Source organism: Notothenia rossii (genome assembly GCF_949606895.1).
Source record: "Notothenia rossii genome assembly, chromosome: 5".
In the NCBI taxonomy this organism is placed as follows: Eukaryota; Metazoa; Chordata; class Actinopteri; order Perciformes; family Nototheniidae; genus Notothenia; species Notothenia rossii.
The window spans coordinates 2,463,326-2,485,734 of NC_136903.1; the positions used below are offsets into that span (position 1 = coordinate 2,463,326).

The 22,409-nt window shown below is 41.3% G+C and overlaps 1 protein-coding gene across 1 annotated transcript in view; it reads left to right on the forward strand.

Annotated features, from left to right (window-relative positions):
- The window catches only part of LOC307041222 (voltage-dependent calcium channel subunit alpha-2/delta-4-like), a 99,487-nt gene extending 77,262 nt beyond the window's left edge, over positions 1 to 22,225 (forward strand). Inside the window, exons 27-35 of the mRNA XM_079684545.1 lie at positions 15,701 to 15,771; positions 16,736 to 16,811; positions 17,190 to 17,242; positions 17,455 to 17,510; positions 18,150 to 18,170; positions 18,437 to 18,554; positions 19,012 to 19,137; positions 19,597 to 19,684; positions 20,321 to 22,225. Of these exons, the coding sequence (XP_079540671.1) occupies positions 15,701 to 15,771; positions 16,736 to 16,811; positions 17,190 to 17,242; positions 17,455 to 17,510; positions 18,150 to 18,170; positions 18,437 to 18,554; positions 19,012 to 19,137; positions 19,597 to 19,684; positions 20,321 to 20,422 (711 nt within the window). The 3' untranslated portion in view covers positions 20,423 to 22,225. The remainder of the gene's footprint in view (positions 1 to 15,700; positions 15,772 to 16,735; positions 16,812 to 17,189; positions 17,243 to 17,454; positions 17,511 to 18,149; positions 18,171 to 18,436; positions 18,555 to 19,011; positions 19,138 to 19,596; positions 19,685 to 20,320) is intronic.
- Positions 22,226 to 22,409: the final 184 nt, after the last annotated feature.

The following is a 22,409-nucleotide window of genomic DNA, read 5'->3' on the forward strand; positions in this document are numbered from 1 at the left end:
CGCAGCGTCATACTTCCTGAACGAAAAGTCAACTATGATATTAGACATGAAGAAGTTAAACTTTAAACATCCATGACTTAAACACTTGATCCAGGATCAAAGCCACATAGCTGCACCTGCAAGGTGAATACAGCTGGTAACAGAACAAGTGTTTGAATGCGTACATGAACAGGTTTATGATATCACTGCCCCGTCTAAGACACCATCTGACTTTCATTACATTTGACTCGAGTGTTTCCTCAACTTAATGTGTTGCTTAAAATAATACTTCTGCATACAGTATGTGACACTGTGAGTGTTGCACGGCCAGATACGGCTCAGCTGACTCAGATAAGGAGATGATACATTATGATGTGATATGCCGCGGACTGTACTTAATGTTACTCTGATCCGGTTACTTATGTTGTGGCAGATATTTAAGTAAGCTTTCTTAACGCTAATGTTATAATAGTCAGATTGCTCTGAAGATGGGAGGTGATGTTCTATTAATGTTCAGGGACCTGCACAGTACATCACGGTATCATCCGCATAAAAATGTAAAGTGGCTTCATCCACATTTTCACCTAAACTGTTGATATAGATGGAGAATAAAAGTGGACCTAAAACAGAACCTTGAGGAACACCATTAGCAATGTTCAACCACTCAGAAGACAGCCCATCAAAGTGAACACAATGGGACCTTTCAGAGAGGTAGTTCACAAACCACCCCACTGCATGGCTGGATATGCCAATACTGAGTAGCCTCTGCTTTAAGATGCGATGATCGACGGTGTGAAAAGCTTTGGAAAGGTCAATAAATAGAGCTGCACAACTCTGCTTATTATCTAAAATACTCGCCACATCATTCACCACTTTCATTGTGGCAGTGATGGTGCTGTGTTGCTTTCTGAAGCCTGACTGATGTTTAGACAGAATGTCATTCTTACATAAAAACTCCTTTACCTGTTCACTCACTAGGCGTTCAAGAACCTTAGCCAGAACTGACAATTTAGAGATTGGCCGTTAATTATTTAATAAGGTGGCCTCCCCTCCTTTTAGCAAAGGCAGGACATACGCTGACTTCCACAATTTTGGAATTGTGTTTGTGCTGAGGGAGAGGTTAAAAAGAGTAGTGAGAGGTGGAGCAATAAAATCTGCAGCTATCTTTAAAAAGAAAGGTTCTACGTTGTCCGGGCCAGCCGGTTTCCTAGGATCTAACTTGGTTAAAGCTTCACGAACAACATCAACAGTAAAAGGAGTCAAACTAAAAGGGTTTTCCAACACAAGTTTTTCAGAGTCACAGACTGTAGTGTTCACAGAGGCAGAGTTAGTGACAGAATCAAACAGAGAGCCACAGGACACAAAATGCTCATTAAAGCAATTTAGCATAGTAGCCCTGTCCGATATAGAGCCAGAGGCTGTGGTGAGGCACGGAGGTAGCTCATTACGGATATCACCAGTGGATAACGATTTAATGGCTTTCCAAAATTTTCCAGGATTATTCAGGTTCTTTGTGGTTACTGACAGATAGTGTTTTGATTTAGTACTTTTGACATGTGAAGTGAAGCTATTCCTTAGCTGTCTAAAACACAGCCATTCTACCTCTGAGCCTGATTGCCTAGCCTTTGCCCAGGCCTTGTTTCTCTCATGAAGGAGACTGGACAGCTCAGCAGAAAACCATGGATTGTCTCGTCCCTTCACTCTAAATGTACGCAGGGGTGCATGTCTATCAATGATCTCAATAAAACCAAGATAAAAATAAGACCATGCAGTTTCTACATCAGCACACAGATCCATTTTCCCCCAATCAAACCCAAACAGATCATGAACAAAACCCTGCTCCACAAAATGTTTTGTGTCTCTCTTAATGATAATACGAGGTTTAACCTTTTGGACCTTAGTGTCCTTAATTGTGGCTACAGCACAGTGATCACTCAGATCATTTGCAAATACTCCCACAGATGAGTTTTTATGGGGAACATTAGTTAGAATGAGATCAATTAGGGAGCTTTTATTATTGGACTTAATGTTAGGGCGAGTAGGACTGTCAACAATCTGAGTAACATTTAAAGAGACACAAAGGTTTTTAAAAACGTTAAACCCCTTTCCTATTCAATTAAACACATTCAATATTTATTTATTGTAAAAGCAATTGGACTATTTTAATCACACACACACACACACACACACACACACACACACACACACACACACACACACACACACACACACACACACACACTTCTCCGCCTCATTCTGTTTTCATTTACTCGTTCGTTATCTGCAGCTTCAATCTTGTAGGCTACTCACTTCGTTTCTTGTAGCCCTCAAAATGGTTTTGGAGGTTGATCCCTCGGTGAGCGTGAGTCGTTTGGCTTTCTTGTCCGCAGCAGCAGAAAGCCTTTTTGAATGTTTGAATGAATCAAAGTGGGTCGCCACCGTCGATTTTCTCTAAGACTTATGCACGGGGTGCAGAATAGTTTCCCCCCACTTTCGTGAAAGACATCGGGTACTGCTTTGCCCGGTCTTTAGCAGAAATGTTCGTTGTGTGAGTTCCACACGTTCACTCTACGGTGTTGTTTACCTTCTGTGATGCGCGAGCTACTACTTCACTTCAAGACGAGTTAACTTTTTTTTTCGCAACTTTGTGGAAAAATGCGTGGATTATGCGGCCTTTTAAAAATCTGCGCCATTTTGCTGTAAACAACACACAGTCACACACGGGAGGAGTGAAATCTGAAGAAAAGTTGACTTTGTAGAGCGAGTGCTTCTCACCGGACAAACGACACACACATGGTGATGTTATGATCAGGTTCAAATGAGCACAACTTTAAACAGCAGTAAGCTTCTGAACATGTTGGGGTAAATATCCAGAAGAATTTATTAAAACAATGCTAGATTTAGTCACTTTTAAGGCCCTGACACACCTACCTGATTTTGGGAGTCAGAGGCAGTCGGGCATTTGCGGCGCCCTACTCAGGTTGGTGTGTCCCGCACCGTTGTTGCTGATGTTGAATCGGACAAAGAAATCACTCTGATTGGCTGTTGCCTCTTTTGAATGAGGAATACACACGACCGCCGCCTGCTGGTAAGGACAGTTATTGCCACTCGTCGACTGAGATCTTTGCGGTGTGTTACGGTACGCGTTCTTTGGTCTCAGGTTGGTGAGTAGCGGCCTTTAGAGGCAGTGCTGCTAGCTTCCAACCCTCAGGAACAGCGCCTGCCGTTCCACTAAACATAGCTTAATAGTTAACTCTTGCTGAGTTTCTCCAGTCTAACTAGCTTTGAGCTAAGTTGAGCTCAGTAAATTCAGAGTTTGTCAAACAGACAACCCAGTCTCACGGCATTTCGTGTTATAGTCACAAAATTAATTTAATCTATTGATTTGTGTTCACCGACACGATGTTTGCATTTTTTTTCATGTCACAGAACGATTTTAAAAGCAATGTATTTATATTGGTAGTATGTTTCATGTCTGCACCACGTCTTGTTGTCCGGTCGGGTCTTGAAAGACCGATATTTTCTTACTGAATATCTTACCCTACGCCTAACCCTTTTATTTTAAATTGTATAAAGTCTGAGTTTTTTGCCGTCCGCGAGGAAAATAAACGGGTCTCACGAAATGCCGTGAGACTGGGTTGAAACAGAAGGTTACAGGCTAAAGTATACAGGCTAGAGGCTACAGGCTAAAGGCTACAGGCTACAGGCTACAGGCTACAGGCTACAGGCTAAAGTATACAGGCTAGAGCAGGGGTACTCAAATACAAATCTTAAAGCTCCAACAATTTTTTTTCAATAAGACAAAGGTCCGTTTATTACGGTCATTCAAACTTTTAAACAATTACAACAAGATTCTTAACACGAGGTTGCAAAAACAAAAATAATCTGTATGCAGCAGTTTTCATTGTTATTGTGTCTGTGCTTGATCCCTCAGAGTCGCAGTGTAAGAGCTGCAGTTATGAATAAAGGCAGCTGCACCCTCTTTCATTCAGCATTCCCATTATTGCTTTATAAATGTCTTCCCCCCTTGTTTGTCCACTGAGGTTCATCAGGCCCAACACATGTTCAACAAACTCCCCCTTTGCCTCTCATCATAACAACTCACAAACACCAGCAACTGAGCATTGTCAGTGGTGTCAGTGGACTCATCCACAGCTAAGGAAATGCACTGTGCATTTTGTATTCCATCACAAAGCTGATGAATCAAATCACCAGCCAGTATTTATGTTCTTCTGGTTGCTGTGGAATCTGAGAGGGGGATTTGCTTGACCTGTTATTTCCTCTTTTAGTTTGCCTTCAAACATGGTCTCCATCTCTTCAGTCATGCATTCTTTTATACTTCAGTTATGATCCAGTGGAAAGTCCTTACCTGCTGGCCTAGTTCAATCAAAGTGGTTACTTTTTTTTGGCTGGGCAGTTTTGCACACCGTCTTATTTGACTTTCTCAGGACTTAAAACTGTTTCAAAGAAAAACATATATTTACACCCGTAAGGTCATCATCTTAACAGTTTTGTATGCTCATCCGTGAGCAGAGCATCAAGTTGACATGTCTATTACAGCTGAATGCGGCGATTACCATCTTGTTCAGCAAAACGCCTCACACACTGATTAAGATCAACAGCTTTAGTGCGTTTTGATTCAATGCTGAGTACAGCCAACCTGACAGTCTCTTCTCTGTCATTGTAGACCGCACCTCACTCCTTCAGTACTTTGGTCCGAATGCTTCTCGTTTTGCGCCGTACCGTTCAAATGAAATCGCCGCCTATCATATTTCCACGCTCGCGCCAGGGCCGGGGGAGGGGTCACAAGACGTACGTCTAGTGCTGCATTCACTTGCACTCGGACATTAGAGACTTTCTCTCATAAATGTCCGATGAGCCACAACTTTTCTTTCAAAACAAAGCTGCCAACTGGGGTGGCAGCTGGGGTGGCAAGGCCTATTTTGAGGGTAGCAGTTGCCCCCCCATGCCACCCCAGTAGGTGAAACTAGGCCACTAGCTACAGTACAGATGCAACTAGATGAGCTGTTAACTCTCGCTCTGACTTTTTTTTTTTAAACACACGCATTTTTCCCACCCACATTCCGCGAAGACCCGCCCTACCGTTCCTCTGATTCGCAGACTGTTGGTGGGGGGAAAAAACGCTGACGCTGAATGTGATTGGACCAATGCGTTGACAGACACACACAGACAGTGGAACAGTCGGACATGCAGAGCGCTGTTTGTTGTTGGACATAGCGGAACATTTTTGACTCGTTGCGTTGTGGCGATGTCTCGCAGATAACACATATGAAAAGTATAATTTGCTCAGAGTCCAGAGACAGTTGTGGTTTGGTCCGGATCCGGACCGGAGTCCGGACTTCGAGGATGCCTGGGCTAGAGGCTACAGGCTTAAAGCTAAAGGCTAAATGCTACAGGCTTAAAGCTAAAGGCTAAATGCTACAGGCTTGAAGCTAAAGGCTACAGGCTACAGGCTACAGGCTACAGGCTAAAGGCTAAAGGCTACAGGCTACAGGCTACAGGCTACAGGCTACAGGCTACAGGTTACAGGCTAAAGGCTAAAGGCTACAGGCTTGAAGCTAAAGGCTACAGGCTACAGGCTACAGGCTACAGGCTACAGGTTACAGGCTACAGGCTAAAGGCTACAGGCTAAAGGCTACAGGCTACAGGCTACAGGCTACAGGCTACAGGCTACAGGCTAAAGGCTACAGGCTACAGGCTACAGGCTACAGGCTAAAGGCTAAAGGCTACAGGCTTGAAGCTAAAGGCTACAGGCTACAGGCTACAGGCTACAGGCTACAGGCTAAAGGCTAAAGGCTACAGGCTACAGGCTACAGGCTACAGGCTACAGGCTAAAGGCTAAAGGCTACAGGCTTGAAGCTAAAGGCTACAGGCTACAGGCTACAGGCTACAGGCTACAGGCTAAAGGCTACAGGCTACAGGCTACAGGCTACAGGCTACAGGCTACAGGCTACAGGCTACAGGCTAAAGGCTAAAGGCTACAGGCTTGAAGCTAAAGGCTACAGGCTACAGGCTACAGGCTAAAGGCTACAGGCTACAGGCTACAGGCTACAGGCTACAGGCTACAGGTTACAGGCTAAAGGCTAAAGGCTACAGGCTTGAAGCTAAAGGCTACAGGCTACAGGCTACAGGCTACAGGCTACAGGTTACAGGCTACAGGCTAAAGGCTACAGGCTAAAGGCTACAGGCTACAGGCTACAGGCTACAGGCTACAGGCTACAGGCTAAAGGCTACAGGCTACAGGCTACAGGCTTGAAGCTACAGGCTACAGGCTAAAGGCTACAGGCTACAGGCTAAATGCTACAGGCTTGAAGCTACAGGCTACAGGCTACAGGCTACAGGCTAAAGGCTACAGGATACAGGATACAGGCTACAGGCTAAAGGCTACAGGCTACAGGATACAGGCTACAGGATACAGGCTATAGGCTACAGGCTACAGGCTACAGGCTACAGGATACAGGCTACAGGATACAGGCTAAAGGCTAGAGGCTACAGGATACAGGCTACAGGATACAGGCTATAGGCTACAGGCTAAAGGCTACAGGCTACAGGATACAGGCTACAGGATACAGGCTATAGGCTACAGGCTACAGGATACAGGCTACAGGCTATAGGCTACAGGCTACAGGATACAGGCTACAGGATACAGGCTATAGGCTACAGGCTACAGGATACAGGCTACAGGATACAGGCTATAGGATACAGGCTACAGGCTAAAGGCTACAGGATACAGGATACAGGCTACAGGCTAGAGGCTACAGGCTACAGGATACAGGCTACAGGATACAGGCTAAATGCTAGAGGCTACAGGCTACAGGCTACAGGCTAAAGGATACAGGCTTAAAGCTAAAGGTTATAGGATACAGGCTACAGCAGTGATTCTCAAATGGGGGTACGCGGACCCCTGGGGGTACGTTGGGGTACTGCAGGGGGTACGTGAGATTTATAAAAAGAAAAAAAAGGTTAATTAAAAAAATACCATGAATGATTAAAAAAATAATCTTAGTACAATAAGTTAAATAGAAAAGACAATTTTATATAAAACATTCCTAGAACCACCAAGGGGGTCCTCATATAAACATGTCAAATGTGTGTATTGTTTTATAGTTTTTCACAATAACATATTACTTAAATTGAAAAATCTGTTTTATAAAAGTGTTATATTTTTTTGCATGCATGAAGATGAACATATCCTTAGTTTTTTGTAATGCATACCACGAAGGAGTTAATACATCACACACTGAGGGAACATCACTATATGGTAATCATGTATATAGGCTTTTTCGATCAAAAACGGTCGGGGTCAGTCAGGGGGTACTTGGCTGAGAAAATGTTTCAAAGGGGGTACATTACTGAAAAAAGTTTGAGAAGCACTGGGCTACAGGCTACATGATACAGGCTAAAGGCTACAGGCTTAAAGCTAAAGGCTACAGGCTAAAGGAGACAGGCTTAAAGCTAAAGGCTACAGGCTAAAGGAGACAGGCTTAAAGCTACAGGCTACAGGCTAAAGGCTACAGGCTACAGGCTTGAAGCTAAAGGCTACAGGCTACAGGCTACAGGCCACAGGCTTAAAGCTAAAGGCTACAGGCTTAAAGCTAAAGGATACAGGCTACAGGATACAGGGTACAGGATAAAGGTTACAGGCTACAGGCGACAGGCTTAAACCTAAAGGCTACAGATTACAGGCTAGAGGCTACAGGCTACAGGCTACAGGCGTATAGCTAAAGGCTACAGGCTAGAGGCTACAGGCTACAGGCTAGAGGCTACAGGCTACATGATACAGGATACAGGCTAGAGGCTACAGGCTACAGGCTACAGGCTACAGGCTACAGGATACAGGCTACAGGCTACAGGCTAAAGGCTACAGGCTAAAGGCTTAAAGCTAAAGGCTAAAGGCTTAAAGCTAAATGCTACAGGATACAGGCTACAGGCTACAGGCTAAAGGCTACAGGCTACAGGCTTAAAGCTAAAGGCTACAGGCTACAGGATACAGGCTACAGGCTACAGGCTAAAGGCTACAGGCTAAAGGCTTAAAGCTAAAGGCTAAAGGCTTAAAGCTAAATGCTACAGGATACAGGCTACAGGCTACAGGCTAAAGGCTACAGGCTAAAGGCTTAAAGCTAAAGGTTACAGGCTAGAGGCGTAAAGCTACAGGCTAGAGGATACAGGCTACAGGATACAGGATACAGGCTACAGGCTAAAGGCTACAGGCTACAGGCTAAAGGCTTAAAGCTAAAGGCTACAGGCTAGAGGCGTAAAGCTAAAGGCTACAGGCTACAGGCTACAGACTACAGGCTACAGGCTAGAGGATACAGGCTACAGGCTAGAGGATACAGGCTACAGACTACAGGATACAGGCTACAGGCTAGAGGATACAGGCTACAGACTAGAGGATACAGGCTAGAGGATACAGGCTACAGACTACAGGCTACAGGCTAGAGGATACAGGCTACAGGCTAGAGGATACAGGCTACAGACTACAGGCTACAGGCTAGAGGATACAGGCTACAGACTACAGGCTACAGGCTAGAGGATACAGGCTACAGGCTAGAGGATACAGGCTACAGGCTACAGGCTAGAGGATACAGGCTACAGACTAGAGGATACAGGCTACAGACTACAGGATACAGGCTACAGACTAGAGGATACAGGCTACAGACTAGAGGATACAGGCTACAGGCTACAGGATACAGGCTACAGGCTAGAGGATACAGGCTACAGACTAGAGGATACAGGCTACAGGATACAGGCTACAGGCTAGAGGATACAGGCTACAGACTAGAGGATACAGGCTACAGGATACAGGCTACAGGCTAGAGGATACAGGCTACAGGCTAGAGGCTACAGGCTACAGGCTACAGACTACAGGCTACAGACTACAGGATACAGGCTACAGGCTAGAGGATACAGGCTACAGACTAGAGGATACAGGCTACAGGATACAGGCTACAGGCTAGAGGATACAGGCTACAGGCTACAGGCTACAGACTAGAGGATACAGGCTACAGACTAGAGGATACAGGCTAGAGGATACAGGCTACAGACTAGAGGATACAGGCTACAGGATACAGGCTACAGACTAGAGGATACAGGCTACAGGATACAGGCTACAGACTACAGGCTACAGACTACAGGATACAGGCTACAGACTAGAGGATACAGGCTACAGGATACAGGCTACAGACTAGAGGATACAGGCTACAGGATACAGGCTACAGACTACAGGCTACAGACTAGAGGATACAGGCTACAGGATACAGGCTACAGACTAGAGGATACAGGCTACAGGATACAGGCTACAGACTAGAGGATACAGGCTACAGGATACAGGCTACAGGCTAAAGGCTTAAAGCTAAAGGCTACAGGCTAGAGGCTAAAGGCTACAGGCTACAGGCTACAGACTACAGGCTACAGGCTAGAGGATACAGGCTACAGGCTAGAGGATACAGGCTACAGACTACAGGATACAGGCTACAGGCTAGAGGATACAGGCTACAGACTAGAGGATACAGGCTAGAGGATACAGGCTACAGACTACAGGCTACAGGCTAGAGGATACAGGCTACAGGCTAGAGGATACAGGCTACAGACTACAGGCTACAGGCTAGAGGATACAGGCTACAGACTACAGGCTACAGGCTAGAGGATACAGTCAATCAATCAATCAATCAATGTTTATTTATATAGCCCAATATCACAAATGTTACATTTGTCTCAGTGGACTTCACAGTTTGTACAGAATATCAGTATGACAATACCACACCCTCTGTCCTTAGACCCTCACATCGTACAAGGAAAAACTTCCAGAGAAAACCCCACAGTTTAAAGGGAAAAATGGGAGAAACCTCAGGGAGAGCAACAGAGGAGGGATCCCTCTCCCAGGACGGACAGACGTGCAATAGATGCCGTGTGTAAATTGAAAAGATAATACATTTGCAACATAGGTAGTCCAAATGTTTTGAAATGCATGTGTGTATAATAAGAAGATGAATCCACGAGGATATCCATCCAGGACTTATGATCCAGGACCGCAGCCACGACTCAAGATCCAGGACTCGCAATCCATGACACAGGACCGCAGGATCATCCATGACTCCGGATCCCGACGTATATAGACACCAAAAAGAAAGAAATTTGGGGAAGCTGGGTTAATCGGAACATGAGAGTACACAGGTATAGACAGAGAGAAGGAAGAAGTAAGATGTCCCCCGACAAACTAAGCCTATATCAGCAAAACTAGGGGCTGAATCTAATCAGCCCTAACTATAAGCTTTATCAAAAAGGAAAGTCTTAAGCGCACTCTTAAAAACGGATAGGGTGTCTGCCGTCCGAACACAAACTGGAAGCTGATTCCACAAAAGTGGAGCTTGATAAGAAAAGGCTCTGGCTCCCATTGTACTTTTAGAGACTCTAGGAACAACCAACAACCCTGCATTCTTGGAACGCAATGCCCTAGTAGGACAATAGGGTATAATGAGTTCTTTAAGGTAAGATGGCGCCTGCCCATTAAGGGCTTTGTAGGCGAGAAGAAGAATTTTAAATTCTATCCTGTGTTCTATAGGGAGCCAGTGTAAGGCAGCCAGAACAGGAGTAATGTGGTCCCTTTTCCTAACTCTGGTTAGTACACGAGCTGCAGCATTTTGAATCAGCTGAAGCGACTTGACTGACTTCTTGGTACACCCTGATAATAAGGAGTTACAATAATCCAGCCTTGAAGTAACAAATGCATGGACTAGTTTCTCTGCATCGTTTTGAGGCAAGATATGCCTGATTTTTGCAATGTTACGTAGATGGAAGTAGGCGGTCCTTGAAATTGATTTTATGTGGGTGTTAAAGGATAAATCCTGATCAAATATAACACCAAGATTCCTTACAGTCTCACTGGAGGCCAAATTAATGCCATCCATAGTTAATATATCTTTAGATAATTTGTTTCGTAGATTCTTCGGGCCAAGTACAATAACTTCAGTTTTGGTCGTGTTTAACATCAAAAAATTTAAGGTCATCCACGTTTTTAAGTCCTTGAGGCAGTCTTGAATTTTATTTAGATGATTAATTTCATCAGGCTTGATTGATAAATATAGTTGAGTATCATCCGCATAACAATGAAAGTTTACAGAATGATTCCTTATAATATTGCCTAACGGAAGCATATATAGGGTGAACAAAATAGGTCCAAGCACTGAGCCCTGTGGCACTCCATGGCTAACTTTGGTTTGCATGGAAGATTCATCGTTGACACGTACAAACTGAGAGCGTTCAGATAGATAAGACCTAAACCAGCCTAAAGCAGTTCCCTGTATTCCAACTAAGTGCTCTAGTCTTTGCAATAGGATATCATGGTCGATAGTATCAAATGCAGCACTAAGATCGAGTAAGACAAGAATAGAGACAAGTCCCTTGTCAGAGGCTATTAGAATGTCATTTGTGACTTTAACCAGAGCTGTCTCTGTGCTATGTTGTGTTCTAAAGCCAGACTGAAAATCTTCAAATAAATCATAGTTTCTTAAGTAATCACACAGCTGTTTTGCGACTGCTTTCTCAAGAATTTTTGAGAGGAACGGAAGATTAGAAATAGGTCTATAGTTGGCTAAAACCTCTGGATCGAGGTTGTGCTTTTTAAGAAGCGGTTTTATCACTGCTACTTTGAATGATTTTGGAACATAGCCTGATAATAAAGACATATTCATAATATTTAATAAAGAAGTGCTAATTAATGGAAAAACTTCTTTTAACAGCTTAGTTGGAATCGGGTCTAAGATACACGTTGATGGTTTAGAAGAGAGAATCATTGAATTTAATTGTTCAAGGTTTATGGCTGAAAAGCATTCTAGTTTACTATCTAGTGTAATATTATTAGAACTTACGTTTCCGGGAGCTGTTGATAACACTATACTGGTCAAAGGCAAGAGGTCATTGATTTTGTTTCTAAGAGTAACAATTTTATCGTTAAAAAAGCACATAAAATCATTACTACTGAGTGCTATGGGAAAAGAAGGCTCAGTCGAGCTGTGGCTCTCTGTCAGCCTGGCTACAGTGCTGAAAAGAAATCTTGCATTATTCTTATTCTCATCTATTAATGAAGAGTAGTATGCTGCTCTCGCTTTACGCAGTGCTTTCTTATATTCATTGAGAGTAATATGCCAAATTAAACGAGATTCTTCAAGTTTAGTGGAACGCCATATCCTTTCAAGTTGTCTCGACTTTTGCTTTATTTTGCGGGTTTCGGCATTATGCCATGGAGCTAATCTATGTTGTTTTATTTTCTTCTTTTTCAAAGAAGAAAGGCTACAGGCTAGAGGCTACAGGCTACAGGCTAGAGGATACAGGCTACAGACTAGAGGATACAGGCTACAGACTACAGGATACAGGCTACAGACTAGAGGATACAGGCTACAGACTAGAGGATACAGGCTACAGGCTACAGGATACAGGCTACAGGCTAGAGGATACAGGCTACAGACTAGAGGATACAGGCTACAGGATACAGGCTACAGGCTAGAGGATACAGGCTACAGACTAGAGGATACAGGCTACAGGATACAGGCTACAGGCTAGAGGATACAGGCTACAGGCTAGAGGCTACAGGCTACAGACTACAGGCTACAGACTACAGGATAAAGGCTACAGGCTAGAGGATACAGGCTACAGACTAGAGGATACAGGCTACAGGATACAGGCTACAGGCTAGAGGATACAGGCTACAGGCTACAGGCTACAGACTAGAGGATACAGGCTACAGACTAGAGGATACAGGCTAGAGGATACAGGCTACAGACTAGAGGATACAGGCTACAGGATACAGGCTACAGACTAGAGGATACAGGCTACAGGATACAGGCTACAGACTAGAGGATACAGGCTACAGGATACAGGCTACAGACTACAGGCTACAGACTACAGGATACAGGCTACAGGCTACAGACTACAGGCTACAGGCTAGAGGATACAGGCTACAGACTACAGGCTGATTCTGCTTTCAGAGTGAGGCGGCATGGTCAGAATTGAACATCTCTCTTTATCTTTCACAAATTGGCCTACTTAAACAGCAACTTTAGGATGATTACATGATGAGTCTCAGGACATAAATCTATGTTGTGCATCTGCTGGAGGGGAGATGCTTTAATAAAGTGTTTTCTTTTTAAATGACTGTAACTTCTAACAAGAACAGATCATCTTTAATGAGATTATTTAATGTTAAACCGTGTGTGATCAGTAAATACAGCTTCAACAGCAGATTGTAAATATCTCACTGTAGCTCGTTGTTCATCGTATGCGTGTCTGCTGGTCCTTACTAAGCAGATATTATGATAAAGTGCTTCCTCCACGTTCTGCTGAGCTCTGGACTTTGCAGGAAGTTTTTTTTCGTGGAAAAACACCCAGAATCCTCCCTGGTGAGGGGGTGCAGCTCGTATTGTTTGCAGGGCACAGTAAATATTTAATCAGGACAGAAATGAAGTTGCTGCTGACTAAAAGAAATGTGTCGGAGAGGAAGTGCAGAGAGAGAGAGAAGCAAAGATCCTGTCTGAAGACTGCAGGTCACTCTGAGAAACACTAAATATTATCCACAAGAATGTACTTTAACGAAGTGCCCTTTTAATCCATCTTTATACTACTAACTACATTCCTCCGTTGTATTTACATTTTAAATGACAGTCATTCATCCCCATGTACCTCCAGATGATTTTGAATGTGTGTGACGAACTGAACAATAATAATCAAGTGAAAAATGTCTGAAAGAAATTGTTCAAGATGCATGGAATATGTCAACAAAAATGTGCAATGATATGTTAAAATATATTTACATGGAAAAATGGAAACAATCATGCAAAAATGTTCCAAAAACATCTGGAAAATGTACAGAATATGGTGTAATAATGCAGATTAACTAGCCAACAGTATGTAAAAGGAGTTACAATAAATACAATGTTTAAAATGTTGTGAAAATATCTTCAAAAATATGTGAATTAAGATTTAAGATTAATGTAGGAATTAGGAAAATCCCTAAAATGTGTGAAATATGCCCAAAAATGTTCCAAAAATATTTGTTAAATGATCTGAAATATGTCGAACACGTAAAAAATACCAGAAATATTATGTGAAAAACTGTGGTAAAATCATTTTGAAAGGATTATGTGAAAAAATACTTCAAAACCTTCAAAGAATTATGGGAACATTTTCCAAATCAAAGCAAAATAAATTATAATAAATTATGTGTAAAAAAGTCAGAAAAATACCCTAAAGAAAATGGTGAAATATGTCCGAAAACTTTCCCAAAACAAATTAAGAATATGTCTAAAAAGATGTTCAGAACAGATGCAGGATTTGCAGCAGGAGCCGTGCAGAGCGTCTGGCAGGAGTCTAACCGGCTGCTGATGTATTTGAGTTTCCTGCAGCACGTTCCCCCTCTGCTCCCCTCGGTAACAGAGAGTCATGTTTTTATCCTGACGTTAATACTCAGCATCCTGCAGAGAAACCTCCGAGGATTGTGGGTAAAATCCACCGAAGTAGACAAAGTGAGAGCAGCCGAACAGAAAGAGACGAAACGCTCTGAATAATTCAGATGTGCTGCAGCCGAGGGCCAGACTTTAAATCTCACTTTAAATCTCACTTTAAATATCACTTTAAACCTCACTTTAAATCTCTCTTTAAACCTCACTTTAAACCTCACTTTAAATCTCACTTTAAAGCTCACTTTAAATCTCACTTTAAACCTCACTTTAAACCTCACTTTAAACCTCACTTTAAACCTCACTTTAAACCTCACTTTAAACCTCACTTTAAATCTCACTTTAAACCTCACTTTAAACCTCACTTTAAACCTCACTTTAAATCTCACTTTAAACCTCACTTTAAACCTCACTTTAAACCTCACTTTAAACCTCACTTTAAACCTCACTTTAAATCTCACTTTAAATCTCACTTTAAACCTCACTTTAAACCTCACTTTAAACCTCACTTTAAATCTCATTTTAAACCTCACTTTAAACCTCACTTTAAACCTCACTTTAAATCTCACTTTAAATCTCACTTTAAATCTCACTTTAAACCTCACTTTAAACCTCACTTTAAATCTCACTTTAAATCTCACTTTAAATCTCACTTTAAACCTCACTTTAAACCTCACTTTAAATCTCACTTTAAACCTCACTTTAAACCTCACTTTAAATCTCACTTTAAACCTCACTTTAAATCTCACTTTAAACCTCACTTTAAACCTCACTTTAAACCTCACTTTAAACCTCACTTTAAATCTCACTTTAAACCCCACTTTAAACCTCACTTTAAATCTCACTTTAAACCTCACTTTAAATCATCTGTTTGTGTTCTGCTGCACCTCCCAGCTTCCTGCTCAGATAAGAACAACGACAAGTGTTAAGTGTGTACGCATTATCCATTCATCACAAAAACATGCCACACTGCTGGTTCCTGCTCAAAAAATCACATTTCAATTACACAGACTATGAAGAAAAGATCACAAGTAATCAGAAAGTATTTCAAATGTTGTGAGCGACATTCTGACTCTTTTAGTACAATTTTTAACAGATTAAAACTCGAAACGCCTCGAAACTGGACATTTACAACCAAAACAATAACAAAAACCCTCTCATGTGTGCTACGTAGCATTAATGCTCGGTTCCTGATTTCATTGCTGTCCGTGTCTCTGACGTCACAAACTAATAACGTTGTTGTCCTTCAGGTGGGTCGGTTCTTCGGGGAGGTGGACGGGTCCACGATGGCCTCGCTGATCAAGATGGGGATGTTCAAAAAGTACGACAGGATAAAAGAAATGTAGTTTATAAACGTGAAGATAAGAGATGTGAGGAAGGCTTAATATTCTGTGGTGTGAAGTAACTAAGTACATTTACTCAAGTTCTGCACTTAAGATAATATGAAGGTACTTTTACTTGAATACTTGATGTTGTACTTCTACTCCACTACATTTACACTTTGACTCAAGAACAAGATCTAAGTACTTCTACTTTTACTCAAGTACAAGATCTGAGTACTTCTACTTTAACTCAAGTACAAGATCTGAGTACTTCTACTTTTACTCAAGAACAAGATCTGAGTACTTCTACTTTAACTCAAGTACAAGCTCTGAGTACTTCTACTTTTACTCAAGTACAAGCTCTGAGTACTTCTACTTTTACTCAAGTACAAGATCTGAGTACTTCTACTTTTACTCAAGTACAAGATCTGAGTACTTCTACTTTTACTCAAGTACAAGCTCTGAGTACTTCTACTTTTACTCAAGTACAAGATCTGAGTACTTCTACTTTTACTCAAGTACAAGATCTGAGTACTTCTACTTTTACTCAAGTACAAGATCTGAGTACTTCTACTTTTACTCAAGTACAAGCTCTGAGTACTTCTACTTTTACTCAAGTACAAGATCTGAGTACTTCTACTTTTACTCAAGTACAAGATCTGAGTACTTCTACTTTTACTCAAGAAAAAGATCTGAGTACTTCTACTTTTACTCAAGTACAAGATCTGAGTACTTCTACTTTTACTAAAGAACAAGATCTGAGTACTTCTACATCTAACATAGATTAGAAGTATTTTTAAACTCATATTGAGTTTTAAATCTAATTAAATGGATACATTAAAATACCAAATGAAGGATTATAGAATTGGTTTTACGTCTGGAGATAAATACGAGATGTTTCTGAAGTGCTTTTGCATGTTTTTGTTTGTTTGTTTATTTTTTTTTGTTTGTTTGTTTTTGCAGGGTGTCGTTGTTCGACTACCAGGCGATGTGTAGGAGCGGCCATCACCACGGCAACAGCGCCCGGCCTCTGCTCAGCGTGAGTTTTAAACATTTATTATTTGTTTTAATTATAACAAAGATTCTCTCTCTTTTTGATCCATTTCTATAAAAACCTGTCTGAAAATGAGCTGATCCGATTTTGGCCACTTGATGATGTCATAACGATGTTTTGTCATGTGTAGCCATTAGCCAATCAGCAACCAAGGTGAACGCGATCTGCTCTTAATTCTCATGAACCTTTGTGGGAAAAGTACTGCGGTGTGAAAGCGTTAACATTATTTTTTGACACACTTTTTGTCTTCTCAATTTCTCTTGACATATAGACTAAAAACATTCCTCATCGTGTCAAATAAATTCCACTTTATTAAAATCCAGATTCAGTTTTATTTATATAATCTTTGTGTTTCTCCTTCAGCCGTTCTACGCCGTCACTGCGATCCTCCGCTGGATAATCTCCAACGCTCTCATGTGAGTTTATATCTGTCTGTCAGCGGAAACAGGAAGTCAAATATATGGATTAACAAAGTGTGTGTGTGTGTGTGTGTGTGTGTGTGTGTGTGTGTGTGTGTGTGTGTGTGTGTGTGTGTGTGTGTGTGTGTGTGTGTGTGTGTGTGTGTGTGTGTGTGTGTGTGTGTGTGTGTGTGTGTGTGTGTGTGTGTGTGTGTGTGTGTGTGTGTCAGGTTCCTGCTGGAGTTTAATTTCTGCGGCCTCTGGCATTCTGACTACTTTGTGGACGGTAAGACATGTAAACATTATACACGCGTCACATGTTTAACTTTAATTAATAAATACCGCAATCTAGATACATAAGTCTTTAATTTGAAGTTGAATCTAAATTAATATACGTAACTGTTAGTTACAAATGTATACTTAAAGTAAAAGTACTCTTTGTGCAGAATGGATTATGCATTAATACATGTTGTTGCTGGTTATATCACATTCTGTATATTATTATGATCATTTATACATCGACTTATATTCTGCATTATTCATCTAATTGTGCATATTAAGAGGTGTTCAGTTTAGTAAAACAAACAACAACATATTAATAATATCTTGGATTTATTTAGCGCCTTTCCTGAAACCCATGGACGCCTTATAAGAAGAAGAGGGGCCATGGGGGGGGGGGGGGGGGGGGGGATAAATAAACAACATTGAATGCGTTAACTAAAAGTATGAATTACCAGAACATTCAAATATCAAAGTTAAGTTAAAGCTTTATTTTGGTAATTGTTCTTAAGTCATTAATCACCTCATCACTGCTCTGTGTGTCATTTATAAACACTCTGTTTCAATATGGCCGCCTCATCTTCACCATCATCATCATCATCATCACCATCATCATCATCACCGTGATCCATCTTCATCCAATCAGCCAAGGCCGGCTATCATACCAGTGAGTACAGTGTGTGTGTGTGTGTGTGGGGGGGGGGGAGGGGGGTGTGTGTGAAGACATTGTGATGTTTGTCATTCATTCACTAGATGCTAAATTAGAAGGAGTTTGTTTTACTTAAGTTCTCACATTGTGTGTGTGTGTGTGTGTGTGTGTGTGTGTGTGTGTGTGTGTGTGTGTGTGTGTGTGTGTGTGTGTGTGTGTGTGTGTGTGTGTGTGTGTGTGTGTGTGTGTGTGTGTGTGTGTGTGTGTGTGTGTGTGTGTGTCAGGTCACAAGACGAAGAAGGTGGACGCGCTGCAGCCCTGTGACACGGCGTACCCCGGCTACATGTACGACTCATCGGTCAGAGAGGCAAACAGCCTGATCAAGTGTGGACGCTGCCAGAAGTACGACACACACACACACACACGCACGCACGCACGCACACACACACACACACACACACGTTTAAATGTACGTAGTGGGTGGTTTTCACACTTCTTGACATATAGAAAAGCTACTATACGATATTATGACTTTTAGTTATAAGATTTGATTGGTTGATTGCCTGTGTTTCAGGGTGTTTACTGATTGGTTAACTGTTTTTTTCAGGATGTTTACTGATTGGTTAATTGGTTGATTTCTGTTTCAGGATGTTTACTGATTGGTTCATTGGTTGATTTCTGTTTCAGGGTGTATACTGATTGGTTAACTGTGTGTTTCAGAGTGTTTACTGATTGGTTAACGGTCTGTTTCAGAGTGTTTACTGATTGGTTAACTGTGTGTTTCAGGATGTTTACTGATTGGTTAATTGGTTGAATTCTGTTTCAGGATGTTTACTGATTGGTTAATCTCATGTTTCAGGATGTTCGTGGTGCAGCAGATCCCTGACAGTAATCTGATTCTAGTCGTGGCTCAGGCGGACTGCGACTGCTCCCGTCAGTACGGACCCATCCCGCTGGAGCCCAAAGAGATCAAATATATCCTTTAGTCCTCAAACACAACACATGCAGCGCCCCCTGCTGGACACACACTGCACTGCAGCAGGGAAACAACAATATACAGTAGTCTCTGTAGAAAATAGGGGACGTAACGTCGTTATTTTCTGAGTGTTCTTTGTGTAATTCCTCATTTTCACCAGTTTTTGGCAATAAATACTGAAGGTTCCTTCAAGAGGGAAACGTACAATACACTTAAGAAGAAATTGAAATGACATACTGTTCGAGAGTGGTGTAAGAGACACAATGATGGAAGTAAATGCAAATGAAGTTAATTATATACATGTAGAGTCGAGTAAATGAAACGCTGTTCAGTGTATGTGGGACTAATAAAGGATTTCTGATTCTATAGGACACATTTATGTCCTTTTAGATTCAATTAGATTGAAATGCATTGTGTTTGTGTGCTGAGTTCAGGTACATGCCGTGGTTGTGTTTTCCCTAACGTCAGTGAACATAACGCCACAGTGAAGTGCAACAGGATGAAGTCCCAGAAGGTGAGGAGGAGACCGGAGTCCTGCCACGCGTACCACCCCAAGGTCAGTGTCTGACATATTGAGACTCTATTGCATGTACAGCATATTATAGTATGTGAGAAAACTGGAGGAAAATTCAATACAAATATATTTATCATTATTACTATACTTTGTTTCTTTCACAGTTTTCTTTTAAGTCATTTTAAACTTTTTTCATTTATTCATGTTATTGGACAAACTATTCTATGACTTTTTCACTTTTTTCGACATACAACACTCTGACTTGTTTAATATGTCTAAATACTTTGCTCTCACATGTTCTTCGACAAACTAACAACGTTTTTTAATGCCTTTTTTTTATTTCCAAATGTTAAACATACTGGCTCTGACTTTTTCTTATTGTGTGTTTCTGACACGGTACACTATTAAATGTTCATATTTTCTAGCATACTTAACTTTTGTGTACTTTCCACAGTACTTTTCCTCGTAGCAAAGTATTTCTAAACGGCAATAAATACAAACAAGTACAGATCAGAGTAACTCTTCATCCCTGCTCACAACCACAGTGACAGTTTGTTTATTCAGCCAATGCAACCCTGACGACCTGTACACAGATAATGAATAAATAATCACTTTAAAAGACTAGTAATTCTTATATGAATGGAGATATCTGCTTAACTCTTTGGTTTAACTTCTCAGGAAAATGCTAAGGAATGCGGCGGCGCGGCAGCCATCTTCCCGTCCCTCTGCATCCTGTCGTCTTCTCTGCTCGCCTCAACGCTGCTCCGCCATTGGACGTAAACGGACCAATCAGGAAGCAGGATAACCAAACGTGCAGCAGGTAGCCGGAGGAACATTTTCACTTTCCTCCAGAGACAACGGGACTCACAGCGGTGGATTTAAAGGGCTATTCCTCTTTTTGTTATTAAGACTTTTCCTGAACTATTAACTAAAGAGGAAGAAGGAGGCGTCACTCTGACGGACGGACATGCAGCTCGTGTTGCTTTACACTCAAAGAATGTATTATCTGTGTAGCTTTTTTTGATACAGAAATATTGTACACGAAATAAACTTCTTTTTCCATGAGGTCAACCGGACACTCACAGGCCAAAGCTGTTATTTATACGAAATGATTTAGTCGAAAGCAGACGTGTTTTTGTGAATTAATCTCCTGAATTTATCCTCAGATTAAGTGCAGCACTTCCAGAAGATTTAATACAAAACACACTTTTAGATTTTTATAAAACGCATCAGCCACGTGTCACGCTCTCAAAGAGATTTCCTGTAAATGAAAGAATCCTCTTGACTTTCAACGGGAAAAATAAAGACATTTCCAGACTGTTTTTTAATTTTGAGGTAAAAATAAGTCTCTGATGAATCTGGTTTGAAACGTACATTTAATGACACATTTGTATTTATTGGTGATTTATAACCAGTGGTGTAGTCGGGATTTTTTTTTTACTGGGTGGACGCTATTTTAATTAGGTCATCCCAAACAATCTCGCTCTCACGCGCTCACTCACTCTCAAAAGTGGGGGAACGACCACTACGCCACTGCTTATAACTGGTTTCAACACAATTTAAATGACTGTTGGCGTGTGCAGCAACTTCACATTACACCACGAAAGACAGTCGTTTAAATGCAGTCAAAACACTGGTTATATTTAATGTAGAGCACGTGGGTGTAACTGGGTGTGTTTCAGGCTCCAGTGGTTTCACATCTTTTCGGTCACATTTCTGGTAATAAGTATGAATTGTTAATGATCCATAAATGCAGTTTTTGGGTATAAGCTTGAATTAAATATGGTGATTAAACATGCTGGAATTATTACATTTTATAACAAATCCTCTTTGTAAAAGGTAAAGATGTTTAGTGGGTTTTTAAGTTATTTTAAATTAGTTTTTTTTAAAGATATTTAAAGAAACTTATGGTTTTTATAACCTGCTTTTATTCTCTTAATTGTGTCTGACTAACTCTGTTGTAGAGAATCAGGAAACATGTCTCCCATTAGCTCCAAATGTGGAAACCACCAAATTAATTTCTATTTACTTTGGCCTGTTTTTACCCCACTCTCTACAGAAAAGTACATTTGTATTAATATTGCAGCTCTACATTTTAAAACTGTACTCTGTCAGATTTTGATATAAAGAATATTTATTGCTCAGCTCTCTTTGTGTTTCCTGATGTTTCACATTTTACAGATTTAATACATTTATACAGAAATGTCCCCGTTTCTATCATAACGTGCACACAGACGGTAACACTCACTTTCTCACAAAGTGTGTGTGTGTGTGCGCGCGTGCGCGCGCGCGTGTGTGTGTCCTAAGTACGCAGTCACTAAACTGATGCTGCCTTCAAAGAAACACGTTTAGCTTGAACAGCTTTTTATCAATTAGTAAAACATCAATGCAGTGATGTCGCCCCCTGCTGGACACCGGCAGTAACAACACCAATGTGATTTAAGAAGAAACCTATTTTTTATTTTAGCTATTTATGTTTTTGGTCTGTTTTCTTCCCCCTTCAACTCAAGACTTTTAGTAAAGAACAGCTCAGACGGATGATTTGAACCTTTGTTGATTTGTGAGTTGTTTTGTACGAGGAAAAATTTCCATACTTAACATGCATCACACGAAACTATTAAGATTGGCTTTACCTCTACCAGGGAGAAGTACTCAGATTGCGTACTTATATATAAGTAGAAGTGGAAATACTAAGTAAAGTACAAGTACCACTACAGTAAACTGTACTTGAGTACATGTACTTAGTTACTTCCCACCTGGTCAGCAG